The 20,019-nt window shown below is 45.1% G+C and overlaps 1 protein-coding gene across 6 annotated transcripts in view; it reads left to right on the top strand.

Annotated features, from left to right (window-relative positions):
• Positions 1-20,019, top strand: part of rhobtb4 (Rho related BTB domain containing 4) — a 45,481-nt gene that overhangs the window by 4,683 nt on the left and 20,779 nt on the right. The window contains exon 1 of one of the 6 annotated variants that reach the window (XM_020052747.3): positions 11,711-12,095. The exons of 3 other annotated variants lie outside the window; for them this stretch is intronic. In XM_020052747.3, coding sequence (XP_019908306.2) covers positions 12,067-12,095 — 29 coding nt within the window. In that variant the 5' untranslated portion in view covers positions 11,711-12,066. Of the gene's footprint in view, positions 1-11,710; positions 12,096-18,971; positions 19,059-19,706; positions 19,954-20,019 lie in introns of those variants that run through there. 2 more of the 6 variants (XM_020052750.3, XM_020052751.3) reach the window with 2 other exon arrangements.

Here is a 20,019-nt window from a genome sequence, read left to right as displayed (position 1 = left end):
ATGCTACATTCATATGATGATTTAATCAACAAAAGTTTTTTGAAATGGTGTAAATACTTAACTTCAGCACACATTTTCAAGGGTATGAAAATATACTATGAAGTGTTGTGTATTACTATTATTTAGTTCTTAATTAGAAATAAATAATTTTTTAATTTAAAAAAAGGATGAAAGCTTAAAATATGATTTCATCGACTAAGCTGTTTGGCCAGTGCCTTATCGAAACTGAATTTCTGACAGATTTTTTGTTTGTTTGACAAGTTCATTGTCCCACCACACATTCCATTTATTTGAGTCGTAAATGTCTGGGAACGAGATTCCATGTGTTGTCATAACATTCCAGCATACACCATAGTTCATTTTTCAATCCAGCAGATGAATACAGTGCCTTCGGAACATTTTCAGAACCTATCACTGGTTCCACATGCAGGTGTATTGGGGACTTTATTTATAACTGTTCACATAATAATGTTTTTCCATTCATCTACACACAATACACCGTTATGACAATGCAAAAACACGTTTGTTGAAATGTCGGCCAATTTATTGAAAATGGAGAACATATATTTTACCATGACACTCCAAATTGAGCTATGGTGCATCCTTTGTCTTTTTGATGCTCCTTGAGATGACTCTATAACGGGATTGGTCTCCACCTTTGGCAAATTCAATTCATTGGACATGATTTAGAAAGGCCCCATCTGTCTTTTTAAGCTCCTATACTTCACAGAGCATGTCAGAGCAAAAATCAAGCCATGAAGTCTATTAATTCCCCATAGACCTATAAGATAAAGGTTATAAAAAATCGCTGAAGGGTTCATAGTTCCCAGGGACTCAGTGGGCTCAATCATTTTGAAAGGGAAAAAGTTTAGAACCACCAAGACTCTTCCTAGAGCAGGCCATCCGGGCAAACTAAGTAACAGTGCAAGAAGGACATTGGTCAGAAAGATGACTAAGAACCCAATGGCCACTCTGACAGTTTCAGAGTTTCTCTGCCGAGATGGGAGAACCTGCCAGAAGGACAACCATCTCTGTAGCACTGCATTAATCAGGTCTTTATGGTGGAGTGGCTAGACGGAAGACACTTCTAAAGTAAAAGGCATATGACATGCCGGCTGCAGGAGTCTGAGAGCATGAGGAAAGAGATTCTCCAAAATGTCGAACAATTAGGCCTGAATGCCAAATGCTAATTCTGGTGAAATCACCTTGCTAATATCATCCCTACGGTGAAGCATGGTGGTGGGATCACCATACTATGGGGAGGCTTCTCAGCAACTGGGAGACTGGTCGGGATTGAGGGAAGGATGAATGGAGCAAACTATTGAGATTTCCTTGAAGAAAACACGATCCTGAGCACATAGGAACTCAAACTGGGGCAAAAATGCATCATTCTGCATGACTAGAACCCAAAGCTCACAGCCAAATGCAATGCTGGAGTGGCTTCGGGACAAGTCTCTGAATGTCCTTGAGCGGCCCAGCCAAAGCCCAGGTTTGAACCCAACTGAACATCTGTGGGGAGACCTGAAGATCGCTGTTCACTGTTGCTTCCAATTCACTCTGACAGAGCCTGAGAGGATCTGCAAGGGAGAAACTGCCCAGATCCAGTTGTGCAAAGCTGGTGGAGTCATACCCAAGAAGACTCGCAGCTGTCAAAGAACTGAATACATTTTCTGAATACTTATGTACATGAGATATTTCAGTTCAGTCTCAAATTTCTAAAAGTGTGTTTTCGGATAGTGTGTGTAGATTGATGGACAAAATAATAGATGTAATCAATTATAAATTAAGTTCATAACACAACAAAATGAGGAAAATGTAAGGGTTCTTAATACTTTAAGGCACTGAGATAAATAAATCTCACACATACATTTTAGCATCACTGTTGTCTGTCACGAAGGGCAATATTTTTATTATATGTTCCAACTGTAATAATTAGCATTTGGGAATATTTCTCTTAATATCTGCTTCATCACGTAATGGCTGTGCTCTGTGACAAGCTTTCAAAGACTCTCTGGAATTAACTCTGGGCATTCTGGGATTGGTACTACTTATTTAAAAGTAGTGAAATGGATAATCAATCATTGCGTCAGTGAATTTGAGAGTGGTTAGATTTCTCCAGCTGAAGCTCATAGCTGTTTACTAAAGAAAGTGCTGCTTTGCTGTTGATTTGCTTTTAAACCTTGTGTTATGGCATTTCAGACAGAATGGTGCAGTTTGATTTATGCATTCTCAATGCTTCCAGTTGCACACATATTGCCCCCTCCCCACCCAAATATTCAAGAGTCATAAAGACAAAATTATGTAAAGCATTTTTGTGTGTTTTTCTTAGACGATTAGGTTTTCATTACCTTTATGTAATACATTTTCCTTTTTCATTCAAAAACACATTTTGCTGAACCTCTAACCTTCAGTCTAAATGAAACCTTTCACCCTAAATGAAACCTTTCACCCTAAATGAAACCTTTCACCCTAAATGAAACCCTTCACTCTAAATGAAACCCTTCACTCTAAATGAAACCCTTCACTCTAAATGAAACCCTTCACCCTAAATTAACCCTTCACCCTAAATGAAACCCTTCACTCTAAATGAAACCCTTCACCCTAAATGAAACCCTTCACCCTAAATGAAACCCTTCACTCTAAATTAAACCTAACGTTTTAGCCTGAAGCTACCCCACAATAATTAAAATTAATTTTGTGTTTTCATGAAAATGTCAGAATTAAAATGTTGGTAAACTGTGGTCCTAATAAGATAGGGAAACCAATACACAAACATAAACACACACGCGCACACACACACACACACACACACACAGCCCTGCACACAGATTGAGAGTCAACTGACATTGATCTCCCATTTTGAGTACTTTGTCCTTTTTTGTCATATTTGTGGCTTCACTACAAGTCATTCTGCATGGCAGTAAGTGGATGTATCTCCATGGTGCGTGGTAACACTTCACACTGCCACCCACTGTCCCTCTTAGAGGAGGGTAAATGGAAACTCGATTATACTCTCCCGTGCACGTGAGTGTGTCTGTATGTATGTCCACATGTTTGTATGTACTGTGTGTCAGTGTGTCTGTGTTTACATGTTTGGACTATGTGTCAGGAGTCTAGCGATAGTGACTAGGGTTGTTGCTCTGTTTGTGTTGGAAAACTGATCATCAGTGACACGGCAGCTCGGTCATGTGACCGGATGGGAAAGTGTGTGTCTGTCTGTGTGTGTGTCTGTGTGTATATGAGAGAGTATGTTTTGCCCGCCTGCTTTCTTGTTTTCATACATTATAAGCCAGGTGAAATGAGCCCTTAATTGCCTGAAAGCCAGCGCGCATACCACGGGCGTGACAAAACATTTGTTTTGACTGTTTTATTTAGTTTCTGAAGTGATGAATCTCCTTGGGGGTTTGTGGTATATGACCAATATGTCCCTGTTAAAGTCTCTATCCAGGCACCACATGCTGCGTCTTGCCTGACAGCAGCAGTTAGCCATGCTTTATTGGTCATATACCAACCCCCTCCCCCACCTTATGGTTTGTAATTATAGCAGTGCTGTGTGTGATCATGACTGTGTCTGTTAGTGTGTGTACATGTTGCATACGTTTGCCAATTTCCAATAGGATACGGGTAGCCTTTTTTCGTCCAAAACACACACTAGCCCTGCGTGATGTGTTCAGCTTCTCCGGTATCCTCTGGTGTCCCCTTTGTGTCTCTGGTGTCCCAGATTTGCCTCTGGTGTCCCCTATGTGTCTCTGGTGTCCCCTGTGTGTCTCTGGTGACCCCTATGTGTCTCTGGTGTCCCATATGTGACTCTGGTGACCCTTATGTGTCTCTGGTGTCCCATATGTGACTCTGGTGTCCCCTATGTGACTCTGGTGACCCCTATGTGTCTCTGGTGTCCCCTGTGTGGCTCTGGTGTCCCCTATGTGTCTCTGGTGTCCAGTATGTGTCTCTGATGTCCCCTATGTGTCTCTGGTGTCCAGTATGTGTCTCTGGTGACCCCTATGTGTCTCTGGTGTCCCCTATGTGTCTCTGGTGACCCCTATTTGTCTCTGGTGACCCCTATGTGTCTCTGGTGTCCCCTATGTGGCTCTGGTGTCCAGTATGTGACTCTGGTGACCCTAATGTGGCTCTGGTGTCCCCTAGGTGTCTCTGATGTCCCCTATGTGTCTCTGGTGTCCAGTATGTGTCTCTGATGTCCCCTATGTGTCTCTGGTGTCCAGTATGTGTCTCTGGTGACCCCTATGTGTCTCTGGTGACCCCTATGTGTCTCAGGTATGTGTCTCTACCTTCCTGGAAGTGACGTCTCCCATCCCCCATCTCACTCCAGTGGCTGTGGGTTTCATTAAATCAGAATTATGAAACACCATTAGCACGTCCGTCGCCAGCGGTATGTGTTTGTGTGTGAGTGGATGTGTATGTACACACATACACACACATATACCCACACATGCACACACACACACACACACACACATACACACATACATATACACACATACACACACATACACACACATACATATACAAACACACACACACACATGCACACACACACACAGACACACGCAGAGAGAGAGGATATCAGGGTGTTGCATCTAGTCTTGCATGTTAGCAAGTGTTAGCAAGTGTTAGCAAGTGTTAGCAAGCCACTGGAAAGCCCACAGGGGGGATAATCCTTTATCAGCTATGGCAAATCAGCTATGCCCAGTAAGACGAGAGCAGTCGTCTTACTGGGCAGAAGCCATGTTCCACCGCTGTCTTGGTGAATGAGTCAGACATGCCAACCACAGGTCGGGCGTGTTTCCAAGCACGCCGTCACCTAGCTGGGCGAGGGAGTCTGTCGGTTTCTGTCTCTGCCTGGGCGTTTGTGGTCCACTCCCAGCCCTGCCACTGTGATCTCTACATTTCCAAAAGTCAAGGAGGGTCCCCGGTTGCGGAAAACCACCACGTCAGGTTGTCAAGGTGACGTCTTTTTGTGCTACGCGTGTCATAACCCAGGTGAAGGCTCTGCGCGGACGCTGTGGCCAAACTCATGCCACCCCGTGTGTGTCTGTATGTATGGTGTGAATTTCGATTAAGACTGCACTCATAAGTCTTTAGAGATCAGTGAGCTCTCATTCAGGGCCACAGTGACTCCAACAGGCCTCTGGAGTGACATATCACACTCACACATATAAACGAACGGGCCCATTTTGTCTTTTGCGAGGAACCACATATGGCTGCCATGTGGCCTTGCCTTGTGCAGCCTCTCACTGGATTCCTTCCCACAGCTTACAGACTGTCATGGACAGTGAAACGGCCAGTCTGGATGGTGTCGCTCCAGGCCTAAAACAATCTTTCGGCCCCAGCGCACCCAGTGTCTGCCCCTCCATTTGTCTGTGACGCGGTCATTGACGTGTGGTTCGCAGCTTGTCGGTTGCCCACGGAGAGCGCCAGGCAACCGCTCGGTTCAGAAATACCCAGTATAGATTTTTCCATCACTCTTTTTAGAGTGTGCCACTTTGACTGGGTAGCTGTCATGACCAGGATGGAGCAGTGCATGTGTCACATACTTGTCTGTGTGTGTGTGTGTGTGTGTGTGTGTGTGTGCACAGGGGAGTAGGAGGAACAAACAGAGCAGATCAGACAAACAACACTCAAGCTATTTGAATCAGGAATAACAATGGCCCTTCCTGTTTACTGTGCATCTCTTGTTGCACTGGGCTGTCAGGTGATTCAGGAGGCTTGCCCTTTCTCGTCCTCTCAGTTCCGTCTGCCTTCTCTCTTTCGTCCTCTCACCGATCCCTCGCTTTTTCTATCCATCTCGGTTTTCCACCCTTCTCGTCTCTTTCTTTCTGTCTCTATATATGAACTATGTCGGAGGAGTTGCAGTCTTTTTTTTTTTTTAAGTGTGTGTATAGCCATTCTGATCAGTGGGCCGAGGCTGAAGTCCAGGGGTGTTTGGCTTGGCCCGCGACTCTGTTTGCTCAAGCTGTTTCTGGAAAACCGACCCCTAGTTCTGCCAAAAGCGCCCCCTCCTCTACCTCACCCAAGGTCTCTCTCCAACACTATCACAAACTCTCTGGCACATCTTTGTTAACTTAACTCTCACTCTTTACTGCCTTTCTTTGTCTCACTCTCACTATTTATCAACATGGACGGCATTATGGGCAGTTTCCCGTCAACCATGCCCCTGGTTCCAGTCACACTGTGCCATTCTTTTGGCCACGACGAGGCCCCCCTCTCCCTCAGTAGTCATCTCGAGGTTTACTGTGACATGTCTTCGCCAAAGTGCGAGGAGTTGGCTTGGCTGTCCCAGAAGTTCACAAAGGTTAAGAAAATTCTGCAGGTGGCACGGCGTTGCAAATGCTTAGTGAGCACATGTTGAACTGGGCCAGTTGGAAGGTGAATGGGCCAGAAGCAGGTCTGGGTCTGACCGGGTACCCGGTACTGAGCGTGGCTGATAAGTGATGTTATATATTTGTATATATTTGTGTGTGTGTGTATTTGTGTGTGTGTGCTCCTGTTTGGGCTGAGCCCAGCCTCGTCAGGTAATTAAGTCTCTAAAAACAGCGGCTAAGTGGAGCCTTAATGAGATTAACCACTTGACATGGCAACACAGCAAGAAGCACCTCTGATGACCCATGTGTCCCAAACCCCGCTGGGAGGAGCTGTGTGTCCGTGTGCGTGTGTGTGTGTGTTTGTATGTGTGGGTGGGGAGTGGGTTGTTTAAGGTGGGGTGGTGTGTGTGTTGTTTAGGGTGGGGTGGTGTGTGTGTGTGTGTGTGTATGTGATCATGTGTCTGCAGGAGAGTGCGTGTATGTGGGTCTGCCCTCCCGTCTCATCAAGACATCGCCATGCGACCCCAGTAGGAGTTGAGGCAGACGCACGCCGTTCCATCCACAGCCATTCTACCCTGCGGTTTGTCTCCGTCAAAGCAGCTTTGTGCCACTCAAGAATTCAGAGCATCCACTTCAAACCCCACCAAACCCCTCCTCCTTGTTATTGACTGGAATGGCTCGGGGCATTGGCATTTCAAACGCTGATTCAAAATAAAGAAATAAATGTTTAGCCACTGTAGCAAGCAGCATCTGGAATCACTCGCGGAATCGTCTGGACTTGAATGCGGGGTTGTCCGCGTCCCCTCCACGACCACCCCCTACCTATTGTTTCCAAGCACCGCATCTCTGAGGGTTACGGGCAAGCGTCGGGCACTCTGCGATGGCGTCGCCATCACAGGCCTGTTTTACGTCAGTGGTCCGTACACAAGGCGTTTTAACACAAACCCCTTGACTGCTGGCCACTTGACATTCCCTGCTTTATTAACTCAACACAGCCTCTCGTCACGGCTGCAGACGCGAACACGGCTATCGCGGCGCTCTGGCCGTCCGTCCAGGTCGGGGCTGTGTGTCGTAGATCGGGATTCCACATTGGATCTGCCATTCTTTCTGGTCTTTTGTAGATGCCTGTTGGACCCCTGGGGAAGACGGCATGGCCTCAGATACTGGGGATTCTAACGAAATAAAGAGAAAAGCTCGCCTAGCTCTATCTAATATACAGTATGTTCTCCAGAGGCCTTCACCCTGTGCAATCTAAAAGTATCCAGGCAGTGAGGAAGATATAACACAACTATATAGTTGTTACCTTCATATCTGCTGTACTGTGCACGATAATAAAATTGATAATGATGGAGATATAACACAACTATATAGTCGTTACCTTCATATCTGCTGTACTGCGCACGATAATAATAATGTTAATGATGGAGAGATTACAACTATATAGTTGTTACCTTCATATCTGCTGTACTGCGCACGATAATAATAATGTTAATGATGGAGAGATTACAACTATATAGTTGTTACCTTCATATCTGCTGTACTGTGCACGATAATAAAATTGATAATGATGGAGATATAACACAACTATATAGTCGTTACCTTCATATTTGCTGTACTGTGCACGATAATAATAATGATAATGAAAACGTTAGGTGCGGCATTATCACCACGACAGCTATCACATGACGCTGTGTACCGGATCCAAGTGAACTCAAGTGCTCTCCGTTACAAAACCTGAAAACCCTCTGGTCCGTCGCGTGTTTCCTGTGTCACAGAGATGACGTTTCTGAGACGAGCGCATGGGCATGATATGTCCACATGATGGGATGGTGAGACAGAAAATGTTTACTCTCGGCTGGCCTGCTCAGAGACCACTGAAAATCACACACACACTTACACACTCACATGTTCGTTTTTATAGAGCCATAATGCGATAATGTAATCTTTGTGAGATAAAGGAGCAAGTAAACAACACCTAATGCTTGGCTTTGTTAGTTTGACACACTTACTCTAACATGGTCTCTCTTTATATATATGGTATCTCTTATATAAATATGGTATCTCTCTCCCAATTTTCCTATCTGTTTCAGCATCTTTCTCCCTCTCTGACTTTGAATCTCTTTCTTTCATTTAATTTCTTCCTGTCTTTCGTCCCCTCTCTGGTCTTATCAAACTGTGTTGTTTTCACACAAACGTACAGGCCTCTTACATGCACTTCAACAGTCACCAACACACTTCAGTCCTGGCATGACCATTCCACCAACACATTTCAGATAGACTGTGCGTGTGCGATTGTGAGTCTACGTGTATGTGCGACTGTGTTTGTATGGATGTGTGTGTATTCAGGAATGGCATAAGGTGTGATGAAAGCATCATCTTCGTCTCTGAACTTTGACCTCTATGTTCCGTGACAAAGAATGTGCAGCATTCTTCTCATTGCAGCAAAGACTTGCCATCCTCCTCAAGTGTATTGCGGCGCTGTGAGAGTGTTGACGTGAGAGTTAATTCTGCGATAAATCTGTCTCTTTCCCACTGGTGTGTCATTATGGAGGCCAGAGATTCTGTTGGTGGCATGGCGTGTGTCTGAGGGGAGGACCCTGAGGGTGTGGAAGACCCTGGGCATTTAGATGGATGATGGGTCTTGCTTGGGAACGGGGCACCCTGAGTGCTTTGACAGACTTTGGGTCCTTCTCGGGACTGGGGCATGGGGGTGTTGAGGTAATCTGACAGTTAAGGGTGGTCTCTGATGTGGTTGACCCTGGGGGTCTGTGTATAGTGTGTGTGAGTCAGGGGCTCTTGGCCTGGGCACGGAGAAAATGAGACATGGACTGGTAGGCAGGTGTGTCTACACCCGCATTAACCAGGCCCTGTAGATATTGCCAAGCCTTTGTTTTGTCAATACGGCGTTGGGAGTAAGTCAGGCACTAGGTCAGTTACAACACCCAACACATAAACACTCCAACCCTTTTCATAACAGATAGCCAGGCAAGCAGGCTGCAGCAGACATGGACCAAAGGTCTGTGTGTGTCTTAGGAATGTTTCAGTAACTCTGTCTTTATATCATTCTCAACCCATGGTTATTTGCACTACAATAGCATGGACACATTTCCCCAGAAATAATGTGTAGAACTGTCATAAACCCACTGATATGGGTAACTTTTTAGCAACTACACTCAAAAAGGGAAAGGTTCTTGGATTATACTTCATTTTGAAAAGTTGGGGGAATCTCAGTAAGTTATTTAGGAAACAAAGTCAACTGATATTTTAAAGAGCTATTCCTAATTTTTTATCACACGCTCAAAAGTCTACCCCAAAAGTTTATTCAAAGGGTTCTGTGAGGAACCATTACAAATAATTATTTGAAGAACTTATAAGGGTTCCCCCACAGTTTCAATGTGAAGAACCTGTGAACACCTTTTCTTTTAAGAGTGTAGGAACCCGCAGCTACAGCATGCACTTGATATTTTGCTCACAAGGCAACCCCCACTCCCCACCCACCCACACACACACACACACACACACTCTTCAGGCAGCATTACAACTCCATCATTCACTGTGTTCCATTTGAGCGATGCCAGAGGGGGGCAGGGGGCATTGCTTTCTCAGGACTAGCCGCTGTGCTGTGGGCACTTATCATGGGCAACACTTATTTTCTCCCACGTTTGTGTGTGTGTGCAAATGCGCACGTTATTTGTGTGTGTGTAGTTTGACAGGCTGGGCCTGAGAAAAGGGGTAAGCAAAAGGGGGTAAGCAAATGTATGTTTCCCTAGCAGTAATAGATTACAGTCCAAGTTACTACCAAATGATACAACTTGCGTTTCTCTTCTCTTGCCTTTCTTTTGGAACGTGCAGTACCTAAATCCACCAGGGGGTGTCAGTCTTACACCCAGTACAGAGGTTTTTTGAGTAGCATTTCAGTGTATCATGTTTACAATGTTTTCATCTTCCTCAAGTCCTGTTTTATTTGGTCTTCCTGTGTTTGTATTGTTATTTTCATGTCTGTGTCATCAGTCATATGTGGTCTTCCTGTGTTTGTATTGTTATTTTCATGTCTGTGTCATCAGTCATATGTGGTCTTCCTGTGTTTGTATTGTTATTTTCATGTCTGTGTCATCAGTCATATGTGGTCTTCCTGTGTTTGTATTGTTATTTTCATGTCTGTGTCATCAGTCAAGCTCCTACATTATGGAATGTTTGTATGACCATTAAAGTATTTTCAGCTGAATGTGGTAACATATAACAATGTTCTGTGATGACAGGATGTGGACATGTTTACTGTATTAGACACTAGTCAGGTGTCCATTGAGATGGACAGAGGTTTATAAACTTATTTCCATCCATATTACAGATGTATCCTCTGTGAGTGAATAGGCAGTGCCATTGTGAAAATCCACTTTGTCGTAGTCTTCATTCCCATTGAGCTCAACCCTCCTGGTGACCCGGTTGGACATGAGGGTTATCACGACGGATCCAGTCCAGACCCAGTTTACATCTCATATGGTGGGCCAACTTCAGCGATGTCCAGAGGCTAGGGGTCACTTTTGTTATGATAATGGAATTGACCTTATGACACATGGTGCCAAAGTTAGCTTTTTACAGGACACATTGTCTGGTCATATGTTTAATGAAAAAAGTGATGCGAAGTCAGATAGTTTTCTTCATTATTTCATTATTGGCAACACAGTACCATCCAAGATTAACATTCCCAGACATCCTGCCCAAGGAAAGTAATAATGGCTTGTTTATTAGACAGGTAGTGGAGGCTTTTACCTTCCTGTCCTACTGTTTCATGATGTGGTCCTGTATTAACAGTGATGTCTGCCGCACCTGTGAATGTTGCTTTGCCGTTGGATTTGCCATGTAGGTTAACTCAACTTACATAACTAGCCAGACTCACAGTGAAGCGTTTGGCAAACATTTCACCAGAATTGGAAATCTTTTTTAGTTTTACCCTATTGTCATTTTGTAATGTGTCGAATATTTTCAAAGATTGGACGTAGTTCCCAAATTAAGTGTGAGTGTCTGGGCGTTGAAGCGCTCGCTTGGTTAGGGGGCACGGCATGAGTTACCATGCGGTGAAACTGTTTCGGGGCGGTAACTGGAAGGAGCACGGCTCTTTACTATTGGCTCCTCATCAGCCACTATCGCCAAGACATTATGGGCGGATTCAATTATGCGCCGCGGTCCACCGTAGAGCTTCGTGGGAGGGAGGAGCAAATGAATAAGTAATGTTCGCCGCTTCGGCACCATAATGCACCGTAATAATAATTACTTGATAAATACTGAACGCTACAAAGCAGTAGTGTTACTTTTGTTTTGAGCCAGTCTGTTTCAAAATTAATTCAATCTACTTTCAAACAGCGCAAAATACGCCTACTCAGCCGCCCGGACCGGATTAATCGAATCATCTCCATGACAGCAATGGGGGCGTGTCGTTTAATACATCAGCCCGAGAAAGGAAAACACAGACGGGTAGCTCGTAGGCGAGACAGAACTACCCATGGTTGCTATTTTACCAAATAACCGCAGTTTTATACGAACGTAAAGAGGTATTCCGTGCTGTAGATGAATGATAAATTAGAAATCTGAAGCGTTTTAAGAGATCAGCGGGAGGAAGATGGTAAATTTGTGACCGCACTGAGTTTTTGTGAAACATTCGCAACGGTCTCGAGTTCCCAATCTCTCTGCTTCCCTCCTCTCCCGCGCCCGGTTACGGTGACTGGGGGCAAACCACGCGCAGAGTGGCATGTGGGTCAATACTGGAACCGTTGGAAGGTAGGGAGAAATGTCAGTAGCCTGCAGTTTCAGCCATATGGTCACGTGTTCAGTTTTTGTTTCTAGCTGTTCCGCATTGGGATGTTATGAAACAACCCACTGATTTAAGGGTTCCGAAAGTGAAGACAAATATCTTGAGTGAATATGTCATCAGTGTTAACGGGCAATAGTAGTTATATTACATCACCCTGGTCTTCTGCTTGAAAGCTGGTTGCGTTTTGTTTTGGTGCATCAGTACTCAGTTCGTTACGCAAGAATGCAATGCATTTCTTTGAGGGTGTATCCCACATACCCGTATTTTAACATCAAACGTGCTTCGTATCACGTTCTCGTTTCACGTTGGAATTCGTATAATTTTTTATGTAGGCTATTGTTTTTTATGTAGGCTATATATTTCTGATTATAGTTCAGTTGCCGCAGGTCTGTTAGAGGCGAAGAATGGGATGGGTCTGATACTGTAGAGAATATGAATGAGCTCGATTCTTAGTTATGAATGGCTGCACACCTACAATCACACCGAAACCCTCCATTAATGCGATTCTATGTAGCTTACTAGTCTGCAGCCATTCGCGCGCCCTGCGATTTCTCAACATGCAGTCTTTCAAAGGACAAAAGATGAATGGCAGACTGAAGTGTTGTGTGATCGTTGATGATATGACATCTAGAATGGATGTCCCCCCCCCCACACACACACACATTGACACACGCCCTGTTTGCATCCTAATCATTAAGAGGGTTAGGTCGGATTAGGAGCACGGCTGTCAGTGACTCAGTCAGTCCTCCAAATATTTCATACACATTTAATGAATACAGCATTGCACCTGTAAACTCCTACATACAGAAGGTATAATTTGAACAACGTGCTGTTCTAAGTGTCTATATCTGGGCAGATCAACACTGTACAGGACAGTGCATGCTCCATAGAGACCAGGGCCTTGTGTCAACAGTCAGGACATACAGGAACATGCTGCATTGACCCACATAGAAGAGGTTGTCATCAGTGGATGGCTACAGGAGGGAGTGGTAGTTAGAGAGAGCAGATGGGAGGTAGGGGAATGACTGGAGGGACACGGGTAAAGAGAAACAGAATGTATTTCCATGGAAAAGGACTCATGAGCGGCAACATTAAGGGTTCAAAGGGGCTCATTTAAATAATAGCCACCTTGTAGAATAATGGCCAAACATACTGACGGTTTTGCATTATTCTACCTTTGCTTGGCTACCTTACTTACATCATTTTGCATTTCTGTATAGTCACAGGTGTGGTCCTTGAGTCATCTCACTGTAGTAAGTATTATAAAGTTGACACTCATTTCTTTCTGTGTATGTACAACCCTGTTTCCAAAAAAAAATGTGGACGCTGTGTAAAATGTAATTAAAAACAGAATACAGTGATGTGCAAATCATTTAAACCCTATATTCAATAGAAAATAGTGCAAAGACAACATACCAAACGTTGATCCTGAGACAGTTTTTTGTTTCTTGAAAAATATATGCCCACTTTGATGCCAGCAAAACATTTCAAAGATGTGTAATGCTGAAAAACAAAATCGGGTGGAACATCACTCAACTAATTAGGTCAGTTGGCAACAGGTCAGTAACATGGGTTTGAGTATTAAAAGATCATTCCAGAGAGGATGGGTCTGTCAGAAGTGAGGATGGGGAGGGGTTCACCACTCTGAAAGACTGCGCTGGCAAATTGTGCAACAATTTAAGAATACAATTTCTCAATGTAAAATTGAGAAGAGTTTTTGAATCTCATCATTGACAGTACATAATATCATTAAAAGATTCAGAGAATCCAGAGAAATGTCTGTATGCAAGGGACAAGGCCTAAAAGCAATATTGGAGGGATGTGATCTTCAGGCCCTCAGACGGCACTGCATGAAAAACAGACACGATTCTGTAGTGGACATCACTTCATGAGCTCAGGAACACTTCCGAAAACCATTGTCTGTGAACACAGTATGTCGCTGCATCCACAAATGCAATTAAAACTCTACCATGCAAGGAAGAAACCACATATAAACAAGATCCAGAACAGCCACCACCTTCTCTTTGCCTGAGTTCATTTAAGATGGACTGAGGTAAAGTGGATAACTGTCCTGTGGTCTGACAAATCAAAACTGTAAATTATTCTTTGGAATCATGAATGCAGCGTCTCCTTGATCTCCTCAGTTCCTAAACATTTATGGAGTATTGTTAAAAGAATAGGTGATGCAACACTGGTAAATATGCCCCTGCCCCACATTTTCTGAAACTTATTCCTGGAATCAAATTCAAAATGTAGTTTTCCAAAAACAACAACGTTTCTCAGCTTCAAAATTTGAATTGTTGTCATTTTTTTGGAAACAGGATTGTATTTGAATATTTAAAGTAGAAATTTACGTTTTGTGAAAACTTGATCAGTAAAAACAAAAAACACAGATTGTAACCTCAATCTGTTGAGAAACTAAATCTGCCCTTTTCATCAGCTTAATGTCCTCATGAAATTGTTAGTGATAAAAGGTTTTCACATGTAGGGTTTCACGGTTTATGTTTGCTATTACTGGTTTTGGTTTCGGCTATTCTTTTATTGTTAGAACTGCCTTGTGGCAGACATGCTTATCCATGCCAGATGCCGGGGGCAAAGAGGCTGCCCACCTCGACAGAGTAGAGGCTGTCGTGCTCAGAGGAGTGACAGATATCCTGTCGTCCATGGAAACACTGTGGTCTAGAAAGGCGGTTGGTTTCCTCCTAAATGCTGTGAGTGTGATGCATTCATATTAATAGAACCACCCTGTTTTTCCAGATTTCAATGACACACACCCTGTGATTAATTGCTATTTGAGCTAAATATTCTTCAGACATTTATTGAATATCAGAATTTGAAGTTAAAACTGCCAGTGACCCTGGGAAATTACTTTGTAAGTGTTTGCGGAAACCAAAGTGTTGACAAGGGAGATTCCTCGAGTGATGAGTTGGCTTTTTGAGATGACAATGACATCTGCTTGTGTTAACACGGGCTTGTGACTCAGCTGTCTACATAGCCTGAGTTGTTAGTGGTGGTTTTCGTCCCGTTCGCTTAGAAAAGACTGCTAGGGATTTCGGTGGTTGTAGCCGGGCAAGAATGTTTTCAGGCTGCTCACAGAGTTCGTAGGAGCTGTAGATAAAGGACACGGTAATACATTACATTGCCTTTGGCTTACACACTGTCCACCTACGGGGATGTGGCTCCAGCCTAGAGAGAGAGGGGGAGAGAAGGCTTGAAAAAGAGATGAGAAGGAGGAGAGAAGAACAGGGACCGACCGGGAGGGACGGAGAGAGAGAAACCTAGGAGGAAACTGATTGGCAGGATGAGGAGGTGGATGGATGAGGAGGAGGATGTTGATGATGAGAAGTAGGACAGAGGAGGCTCCATTTTTCGCGAGGCTGTGATGAAGCTGAGATGACCCCAGACACACAGTACCGTTCTGGCCAGAGATACTCATTAGGTCTGTTGTGATGGATGCAGAGATGTTTGTTTTGTGTCTGCTAAGTGCTCCAGTAGCTGGGTGTTTGCGTGTGCGTGCGTGCGTGCGTGTGTGTGTGTGCGTGCGTGAGGCTCAGGGCAGTTTAATACCATAGGATGCTTTGGCTGGGTGTCTCTCCGTGGGATAGGCCTGTGCCCGGCCAGGCTGAGTCCTCAGAATAGATCAGACTAGGCCTTACATAACCTGTCTGTGCCCCCCCCTCTCCCTCCCCGCTGGTAGCAGACCCAGCCGCCCTCTCTCTCTGTTCTCGCGAGCGGAAGGTCATTCTCTGCAGTGGGGTGGGGTGGGTGGTTGGGGGGGGGGGGGGTAGGACGCACATAGCCAGCTGGGTCATGGAGCTAGGTTGAACTTTACCCTGGGGGGAGAGGGGGTGGAGGGGGGGGTGGGTGGGTGGTTGAAGCAGTTACATAAATGGGAGGAAGGATTGGTGGGGCGTGTGGGGAGGCTGTCTGTCTACTGTTTATCAGAAGGCCCTCAGTTACACACACAAGCGCACAAAGGATCTGAGAGAGGGATCTGGGATGAGTTGGGAAGAGAAATGGCCTGATTCCGTTCCAAAGGTCGACCTGAGCCTACTAAAATGGCACAAGAGTGAACCGTCTCTCCCCAACCTGAGTGGTGTGTCACCCCCCACGGGTTATTTTAACGGCGCATCTGTATGACAAATGTGTCATTGAACCCAACTTTAGTCTTAGTCGTGCGTGTGGTGTTTGAGGTGTCACATTGGTTAACTCCTCATGTCCCTGAGCGTGTGTGCCAAATTTTGACCACCCTGAGTCGATAAAGTAATTTATACGTTCATGTTATATTCTCCACACCGATTTGGCATACATGCTCAGGAAAACAAAACTCGCTAACTCATGCAATTTCTCAGACCCCACTGGGACCATTTTGTACTGAACTCTATTAAATGATGTGTCATGTCATAGATGTCTGGCATTTACAGAATTACAGTGATTGGTCCCTCGAGGAATCACATGTTTACTATTGCCTTGTTAGTTAAGGAATTGGGAGCTGTGTTGTTTGTCTTCCTCTATGAAGGGCATTGCACTGTACTCACCCAACCAGACTCGTACTGTCTGAGACACACCTGAAATATAAATGAGTCTTTTGTTTGTCCTGTACATACATCAACCCCATGGATACACATCCAGAATACAATGATGTGCACATCATTCTTAAGTGGTTAAAAATGAAGGCGAGGCCTGGAAAATTATTCTACTTGTGTGAGTGATTGAAAGCAACGATGTGTGTGAGTTTGGCATGTTTGCGTGCGTGTGTGTGTGCGCGCCAGCGTGTGTGTGTGTGTGTGTGTTCGCATAGTCTAACTAGAGCCTGTTGAAGTTTGTAAATGAAAGGGGGCCACAGGAGAGATGACAATCCATTGTTATTAACACAAATCTCATTAAAGCCCATAATGTATTTTGCTTGTCGGTTTTAAATGGTCTGATCCGTGCATTCTGGGTGCAGTTGCACTAGGCGAGAACTCCTTCAACGAGGGAATCGGAAGTGAATCAGCTTAGCATTAAGCAGCATTCAATGTCATCACAATTTGCAGATCGTTTTTTCCATTTGCTGAGAACGTTTTAATGATCCAACCCAGCGTGCTATATTGTGGGTGAAAGCAGGAAGGGATGAGTGCCCTTCTCAAACGGAACTGCACTGTGGTCATTTTGGTCTGCTGAGCAGAAATGTACGTCGTCCACAAAAGCAGAATATATATATATATATATATATATATATATATTCTATTCGTTTTCAGACTGGTTTTGATTTGGAAGGAAGACAATCCCTTTTTATCAAACGCAATTACTTTGAAAACCCCAAATCCTACCCATTACCAGGAGTACCTATTAAGTCTTGTGTTTTGAGCCAACTTTGCCCATTAGCCAGAAGGGCTGACGTCTCAGAGGCGGCCTGGTTATGGAACCATTCTAATCTACTTTTATCCGGTAAAAAACGCACCTACAACAGACTCCTGAGCCAAATGAAAGAACTCTCTCGTTGGCCACTGGGTTTTTTCCCACCTCCTCCTTTGTGTAGTGTCTCCGGTGACAGCCCCTAGACACGGATTCTGGGTCAGTGTATTGTTGTGTTTCTCCTCACTAAGGTTAGTGCTGGATGAGGCTTGGCTGATCCTGGATCTGTACCAAGGGGGAGACGTAACCTGAGTGACAACCGGATTATCATGCCGATAAAGCTATGTCGATGAATACCGTCTTCCATTCCTCTCTTCTGGGGCAAAACACAAGGCAGGAAAGATACAGCTCGAACAGTAAATTCAAAAAAAAATACTGTGCTTTATTTATTTTCCCTGTGACATGTCTAGGCCTTGTAATATGGGTGACAGCCTGCCAGACAATGTCCGCACCAATCCTGGTCAAGCCTTTTTGTACACCGGCGAAACACGGCCTTCCTCTGGAGATCGCGGTTGTTTGAAATGTTGTTATCGACAGGACCTTTCGTGAGGGATGCGTGGCGGCGGGCCGTGCGTTCCTCCACTGACCCCCGCTGACCCCTGTTGATCCGGGGTGAAGAAAGGCTGGTCTAGACCGCTCCTTTATTCACGGAATGCGGACAGCATCAGTATCTGGCCGTGAATGAAACCCAAACCGGCTCTTACAGCATTGAGTTACCCCTGCTGCTCTGTTAGCCCAAACGTGTGTGTGTGTGTGTGTGTGTGTGTGTTACTATGACTGGGATATGTGGTTTTCTCAGCTCCTTCTAGATGATTGCCCTGATTGTTCGACCAGGATAAGAGCGTCTGCTAAATGACCGAAATGCGATGCAGTGTTCACTGAGCTCTGTGTGGTCAGACTAGCTCTCAGCCAGATGCTGTGTCGCGGAGCCATGGTACAACACAGCAGGCCCACTCCGTCAGTTACCGCCCCCAGTTACTGCTCATATCTCCCCTGCTTTGCGGTCTGCTTAACACTTAACACACACACACACTCCTCTTTCTGTATCATATGCTTACGGAAACACTCTAAAACACAAACAATGAAGTAGAAACAAAACAGTTTGTCCCCAACCGTCATTGATGGTGTTCTGATTACAGAAGATTGACTGTCCGTCCCTTTTTATCTCTGTCCAGTAAACTGTACGCAGCTCTGAGTCCCTCTCAGGGCTGTTGTCGGCCCGCTCTATCTTAACAGCGAACAACTCCCAGATAAGCGCCGGGTGAGGTAACTTTTACAGCTCTCTCTATCACACTAATGTTACGGATTGACTCACGCCGTTGAGACATGCGTGCCTCGCTGTGTTTTTCATCAAAACAAAGGGCTGTGGAGCCTACATAAAGACTGCAGTAGACGGCCTCCTCTGTCTCAGTGCCTCTTCGTCTCCCCGGGTTGGTTCACTCTCACCACAACCACATAAGGCACAGGACTGGGTGTTTTTGCCAAGACTCCTGCTGCTCCGTGGCTTTGACTCTCCCTGGGCGTCATCAGAGGTGGGACGCTAAGACCGGTTACGGGCTCCTTGTTGTAGCTTTTGAACGGTCCCTGATTTTTTTTGTTCAGGCCTGCGTTAAATAGGCGTTGTCGGAGGTGATTGGAGTCGGGATGGGCGTGTGACCTGACTGAATAGCTGTCGTCTCGTGCGCTTGTGTGCGTGATGAATGGATGACATTTTAGGCTGCTGCTGTCCGTCAGCGCGGGGCTGTCTACGACGCGTCTGAGGAATCGAAATGCTCTGAATCCAGTGCGGTAGGACAGGGCAGCAGGTCACGTCTTCCCCGGGCTTGGCCACTCGGGCGTCGCTATGGCGTCCTCAGCCTCTACGGCTTCCCGTCCCTCTTTCTGTTTGTGAACCGGAAAGTGAAATCTCGGCGTCAGTAGACTCGAAGGGAGAAATGCATAAATTGGAGAGAGACGAGGAGGGTTAGAGGTCACTGAGGCATAGGGAGGCTGACGGGGGGGGGGGTCTTTTTTTAGAGCAAATTTGGATCTGCGCATCTGGAGATTGTGCAGACTTTTGTCCAAAATATTCCTCCACTGGACTATGCCTCGGGTTAGACTTATGGTCCAGGTGGGTTCAAGGGCTCCTTTAAAGGTTGTGGCTGAATGTGTGGGCCTACCTGAACAAAGTGCAGTAAAAATGGTAGTACACACTGGTTTTATATGACTCCTAGATGTCTGAGAAGAGGAGGCTAGGAGGACAGCCAACGCTGTGGACTGTTATCCTTTCTTTTTCTCCATCTATCTGTTATGGCATAAATAGCTTCTCAGTTCTTTATTTCCTTTGCTTCCCTACCATGTGTTGGCTTTGAAGGAGTTTGGCAGGTGCTGTTTGTTACTGGTGTTTGTGATTCAGGGGCCTCCATCTCTGGACGTGGTTTCTTATAGGTGACTGGTTTTACAAGCTACTCAGCACTTTGTCTCGCTAAGCAGTTTTGTTCTGTTTTTAATTCA

The sequence above is a fragment of the Esox lucius genome, chromosome 13 (genome assembly GCF_011004845.1).
Source record: "Esox lucius isolate fEsoLuc1 chromosome 13, fEsoLuc1.pri, whole genome shotgun sequence".
NCBI classification, from domain to species: domain Eukaryota; kingdom Metazoa; phylum Chordata; class Actinopteri; order Esociformes; family Esocidae; genus Esox; species Esox lucius.
Note: the sequence above shows the minus strand (reverse complement) of the source record. Positions and strands in the feature narration are given on the sequence as shown.